At 43.4% G+C, this 6,314-nt stretch overlaps 1 protein-coding gene across 2 annotated transcripts in view; it reads right to left on the bottom strand.

Moving 5' to 3' along the window:
* slc10a7 (solute carrier family 10 member 7) overlaps positions 1-1,847 on the bottom strand; it is a 71,832-nt gene extending 69,985 nt beyond the window's left edge. For both annotated transcript variants that reach the window (XM_090183345.1, XM_090183346.1), the window contains exon 1: positions 1,538-1,847. In XM_090183345.1, the coding sequence (XP_090039471.1) occupies positions 1,538-1,637 (100 nt within the window). In that variant the 5' untranslated portion in view covers positions 1,638-1,847. The remainder of the gene's footprint in view (positions 1-1,537) is intronic.
* Positions 1,848-6,314: the final 4,467 nt, after the last annotated feature.

Here is a 6,314-nt window from a genome sequence, read left to right as displayed (position 1 = left end):
ACTATGAATATGACACTGAAGGCTGAAACAGTAGCTGAAATAGTTTGAAATCGGGTGGGAGCAACTAGCTGACGGTTGTTGGGAAACGGGGAAAGCTGGTCAGTTGTACAACTGAATGCATTCAATTGAAATGCGTCTTCCGCATTTATCCCAACCCCTGTGAATCAGAGAGGTGTGTTGTTGGCGGTTAGTTAGGTTAGCCCACCAATATGTACTCTTAAGGAGTCTCTCGTTACCCCTTAGGTTCAACGACCTAATGGTGTTATTTTCTGAGGTAGACTGACTCTTGCAGCCAAAAACACCATCTAAGCGTGAATCGATTCTCAGATTTTGCGATATGATATAGCCTTTTACTTTCATATCAAAATAATTTCTAAATGAAAAATACGCACTTTCTCTACACTTTTTTTAAACCGGCTTTTATCAAAGTCTCGGTGGACAGTATTTTTCAGTGACGTTTCTGCTGGTCCCCACACACAGGGGTTTGGAGAATTGCTAGATAGCTAATAACTGGGTAGCTAATTAGTCTTCTGTCTTCAGTATGTCTTCAATAAACGCGCTGTAACGTGGAGATATTATTTTATTTCTCGCTGATATGAAAAGGTCCCTACCGCAAGTGATGCCTGTTAATGTTCAGACCAAGCATCGGGGCTCTTAACACCCACACAGAAGATGTCTGCTAATGTTTAGACCAAGCATCTTAACACCCACACAGAAGATGCCTGTTAATGTTCACACCAAGCATCAGGGCTCTTAACATCCACACAGAAGATGCCTGTTAATGTTTAGACCAAGCATCTTAACACCCACACAGAAGATGTCTGTTAATGTTTAGACCAAGCATCTTAACACCCACACAGAAGATGTCTGTTAATGTTTAGACCAAGCATCTTAACACCCACACAGAAGATGTCTGTTAATGTTTAGACCAAGCATCTTAACACCCACACAGAAGATGCCTGTTAATGTTCAGACCAAGCATCAGGACTCTTAACACCCACACAGAAGATGCCTGTTAATGTTCAGACCAAGCATCGGGACTCTTAACACCCACACAGAAGATGCCTGTTAATGTTCAGACCAAGCATCAGGACTCTTAACACCCACACAGAAGATGCCTGTTAATGTTCAGACCAAGCATCGGGACTCTTAACACCCACACAGAAGATGTCTGTTAATGTTCAGACCAAGCATCTTAACACCCACACAGAAGATGCCTGTTAATGTTCAGACCAAGCATCAGGGGCTCTTAACACCCACACAGAAGATGCCTTCGTCCAATGACTAGAGTGTAATGGAGTGATGATCATGGGATATGTTAGCTCACCTGCCTGAGTGGGGTCTGACAGCTCAACAGATATCACTGTCCCAATTTGCAAACACTTTCTGCTCATGTAGTTTTTACCTACCATTCTTGTCCGAACCATTATGGCAAATCACAAGATCTAACTTATGTGTTGAATCAACTGTTTAGCTAAAAAAAACAGTGTTGACATGACTATTGAAGACCATCAGATCAGTGTCAACTGGAACTTACCTCCTTTCAGTCCAACTGCAGGCTGTAGTTTCGCAGACACGATCGCTGCCACTATACCGATAATAAACCATTCTTTCCGTACTCTAGCCAACAGGCCCATATTACCGAGCCTCTACACGGCTCCCCGGGCCGAACCTGACTTCCCTGTCCCGTCCGGACAAGCCCCAATAGCGACAGAAACTTTGTCAGATTGTACTTTTGAAGAAGGATAAAAGAGACACACGATTTCATATCCGTACTAATATTCTGCTAGCAGCACTGACGATGACGTCACTTAACCTATTGCAATGAGGAAATCTTCAAAATAAAAGCCCGCATTTCAAAACCTTGTAACAGTGGATAAACTCATTCCAATGATATAACATTTAAAAAAAAAATCAATATCGATATTTTATTTATTTATTGTGCTTATAAGCAAATGCAAGAAGGAATTTCTGTTGTTTAAAAAAAAAAAGACCACTATTGAAAAATACAATGTTCAGACTGGTATGGTGACAATGTTGGGCTTTCTAGAGAAAAGAAACACGATCATTTGTACAGATGTGAAACAGTGAGGTTGGGAGTACTCGGTAGAGGCTGTAGAATCTACATATAGTGTCATTTCATGGGAAACGGAATAATACGGAGTGTTGCTGCCAGTGGTGTAAAATACTCAGGGCCAAACACTTTAAAGTACTACTTAAGTAGTTTTTGGGGGGTATCTGTTACTTTACAATTTATATTTTTTGACAACTTTTACATTTACTTCACTACATTTCTAAAGAAAATAATGTTATTTTTTAATCAATACATGTTTCCTCACACACTTCAGTATATTTTACTTTGATACTTAATATGTATCAATTATATTTAATTTGGTACTTCGGTATATTTAAAACCGAAATACCTTTAGACTTTTACTCAAGTAGTATTTTACTGGGTGACTTTCACTTTTACTTGAGTCATTTTCTATTAAGGGATCTTTACTTTTACTCCAGAATGATAATTGGGTACTTTTTCCACCACTGGTTACTGGCAGGGCCCTATGAGAACACAGAGGTCTACCACTGGTTACTGGCAGGGCCCTATGAGGACACAGAGGTCTACCACTGGTTACTGGCAGGGCCCTATGAGAACACAGAGGTCCACCACTGGTTACTGGCAGGGCCCTATGAGGACACAGAGGTCCACCACTGGTTACTGGCAGGGCCCTATGAGGACACAGAGGTCTACCACTGGTTGCTGGCAGGGCCCTATGAGAACACAGAGGTCCACCACTGGTTACTGGCAGGGCCCTATGAGAACACAGAGGTCCACCACTGGTTACTGGCAGGGCCCTGACTATGAGAACACAGAGGTCCACCACTGGTTACTGGCAGTGTTCAATAAACATAGTTTACATGTTGTCAACAATCTAAGCCAACCCCATCTGTTTTTATTTTATTTATTTAACTAGGCAAGTCAGTTAAGAACAAATTATTATTTACAATGACAGCCTACCTTGTTCATGACAGCCTTGTTCAGGGGCAGAACAACAGATTTGTATTTTGTCAGCTCAGGGATGTCGATCCAGCAACCATTTGGTTACTGGCCCAACGCTCTAACCACTAGGCTACCCCATAGTTGTACAGTCAGTTTTGTTGCTAAACAACCAACCCGTCAATAGAGGACTCTTATTTTGAAAAAGAAAAAAATCCGCGGCTGTGTGGCCAGCATGTTATCCTGCTGCCGGGAGAACGGAAATCGGATCGGTAACGTGTTCGTCACTAGTTACTACAGCCACAACGTCATAAACCCCGCCTATTTCTACCGTTTATCTTCTTAAAATCTGATTTGAACCCCTAACCTCAACCATAACATTAACCACACTACTAACCTTATGCCTAACCTTCAATTAAGAACAATAATTTTTGTTTTATGAATTTTGACGATAGAGTCAATTTTGACTTTGTGGCTGCGTTAACTAGTGCAAACACCGTAACTCTCGTTTACTTCCTGACACATGATCACATCGTTGGCGTAAACACCGTAGTAAACGTGTACTACTTTTTAATCTGCGTTGAATGGCTGTCCACCACAGTGTAATAAAAACGCAGTTCAAATCTCCCTCTGAAAGTTATTATTTAAATAACAGTCAACTACGTACAACAGACTTATCACTCGTTTGATTCCCATGTTAGTATCCTTGATTAGCTATTTGAAATGAGAATGGTTCATCTATTATGGGTGTTACGCTTTTACAGTCCCAATAAGCAGTTTACAGTCATTTACTGTACCTCTGTTATAGGAATATCTGAGGTATGACAGGAACTGAGCATTGCATCTGTTAGTGTTCAAATACTGGAGAGTTGAGACCAAATCACGGACGCTGGACAGAGTGGATTTCAGTTGTAACGAAAGACAGTTTTAATGAGTCAGAGATATCTTGTCCCGCAGTTTTACGTGCACGGACCTAGTTCACATAACTCGGCAAGGAGCCAGGTGAAAAAGAGGCCTATACAATGGTTACATACATTTTTATACATAGAATAAAGTAGGTGGAGTCTTGTCGTTTCGGTCTTCTTGACTGGTCGGAGGGTTGGAGGCGGGCCTTGCTCTAGCCAGAGCGGGCCCCATTGGTGCACAGCAAAAGTGCTTTGCTCTTGGGACCGGCCAGTTAGAGGGAGATGAGATGTGTGTTTATATAAGGAAGAGGGGGTCAGTCTTATGGCTGGGTGTATGTGTTCTTATGACGGAATGTCTTTGTTTATATGAGCTATGTGTATGAATATTTATATAACAAATCCCCCTCTTCACGTCTATTAGACGTGAAAACTATAGCAGAAAGGTGGCGGTTGCAATCGTGGGTATACATAAGGTGGTGCTCCTAACCTTGTCTGGTTTGCATGGTGGGTCTGTAGGTGTAGTGCTACGTTTGGGACGGGAGTGATTGGAGGGAGTGATATCAGGAAAGGAGTTAGGGACATGTGTAGGGGTTGGTGTATGTGATGTGGCAGGGTGAAAAAGTTGTTCAATTAACCATGTGAAAGTCCTAGGGTTACTCCAAATATCAGTAGGAATATCACAAATAAGGGACCAGATATCCCCAGCCTCACCCAGAGAGGGAGAAATTTCCCTCTAACTGGGCGAGGTTCCCTTCTCAGGGGAGGCGGAGTTTGATGCCGCATCACCTGAGGAAGGAGTGTCTTCATTTGGAATCGAATTTAGGCCGCTCAAATCAGCTCTGACTTCAGTCAGTGTTCTAGAAGGAATTGGGGCTGGGGTGCAATGTGTAAGGCGGTGCCAAGGTGTGCCTGATTTACCTTTGACCTGGACTGAGTGTGAAGTAACCTCCTTCACTTCGTACGGTCCAGTCCACCTGGGTTCCAGCCACTTTCTCTTGTGGACTGTAACCCTCACCCCGTCACCAACCTTTACCTTCAGTAGTGGCGTGTCCCCCGGCAGCTCCCCCTCCTGGACCTTGTGAACCTGGGTAGAGAGTGCTGCAGAGAGAACCGTCAGTTTTTTCACATAATTAGACATTACAATTTGTTGTACATCAAGGGCGGGCATATGACCTCCCTCCCTTGGTGGACCATGCATGACTCTACCAGTCATTATCCCATGAGGCACATACTTTAGCTATCTTAGCTTTTGCTTTTGGTTTGACGTTCCACCAGATTTTGGGATTGGGGCCTGTACACAGATCCAAAACTGTGGGTTATGCCAAATCTTTCTTCCACCTGTCTCAGGTGTTTGTTAAATGTAAGCCATTTGTCAAATTTGATTTGTCTTAGGATGCCATACCTGGGTATTAGTTTGGTTTGTAGCCACTCAAAGACTGACCTAGCATCCTCCCCTTTTGTTAGTATTGCCTCTACCCATTTGGAGAACCTATCTACTATGACTAGGAGATAGAGTTTGCCTTTAGATAAATTTTCGGGGCCCATGTCGGTGTAGTCTATACTAATATCCTGAAAACATGCATTAGGTATTACGTATGAGCCCATTGGTGTTTGATATGGTTTCTTTGGGTTGTGTCTGTCACAACCATTGCATTCGTCACAAAATAAATCATCGTCATAAAATAAGTCAGTCATATTTTTTATGTGAGGGTGCCACCAGATGTGCGAGGCCTTTTTGGAGGGTCTTTAGTTTGCCTTCGTGTGTGGGGCCATGTGTTTCTCATAAAAGTTCTGGGTCCATCAGTGTGGCCTGCTTCATGGGCATGGGCTGAGTCTGTATAGATATTCAGTCTTTCCTTTTCCTCTGATGAGGACCTGCGTCAATCCGATGATTTCAGCTAATTGGGCCGATGCTGGTTGAGGGATGATGGCTGTGAGCTGTTTTTTCAATAGCTTTTGCTACTGCAGCAACGTATCTGGAGCATGTTGTCTGTTCTACCTCAATGTGGTCAAGTTTAGAAGAGTAGTGCATCAAGACCCTTCTCTCCCCCTCTTGTTTCTGGAATACGACGGATGAGGTGAATCCTTCCCTTCCAGAAACATCCAAATGGAACTTGTTCTTGTAGTCAGGTGCAGTCAGAGCTGCTGCCGCTGATAGATCTGTTTTCAGGAGTGCTATGGCTGTTGATGCTTCAGCCGTCCAGGCCAGGGGTGCATGGAGGTTCCTTGATCGTAGGATGACCGGTGCTGCCACCCCCTCTGGGCCACACCCAATGGTACAACACCTGATAGGTGGGGTCAGGTGCATCATGTCTTCGTCCCAGTCTGCAGTGTAGAGGCAGTCATCAGTTTCTGTTGCATTGAGTGTGCAATGGATCTCAGCTTGGGGAGTCTTATATGGGTGCAGAGTGTAG

The sequence above is a fragment of the Oncorhynchus mykiss genome, chromosome 9 (assembly GCF_057628025.1).
Source record: "Oncorhynchus mykiss isolate SJ-2025 chromosome 9, ASM5762802v1, whole genome shotgun sequence".
Lineage (NCBI taxonomy): Eukaryota > Metazoa > Chordata > Actinopteri > Salmoniformes > Salmonidae > Oncorhynchus > Oncorhynchus mykiss.
Note: the sequence above shows the minus strand (reverse complement) of the source record. Positions and strands in the feature narration are given on the sequence as shown.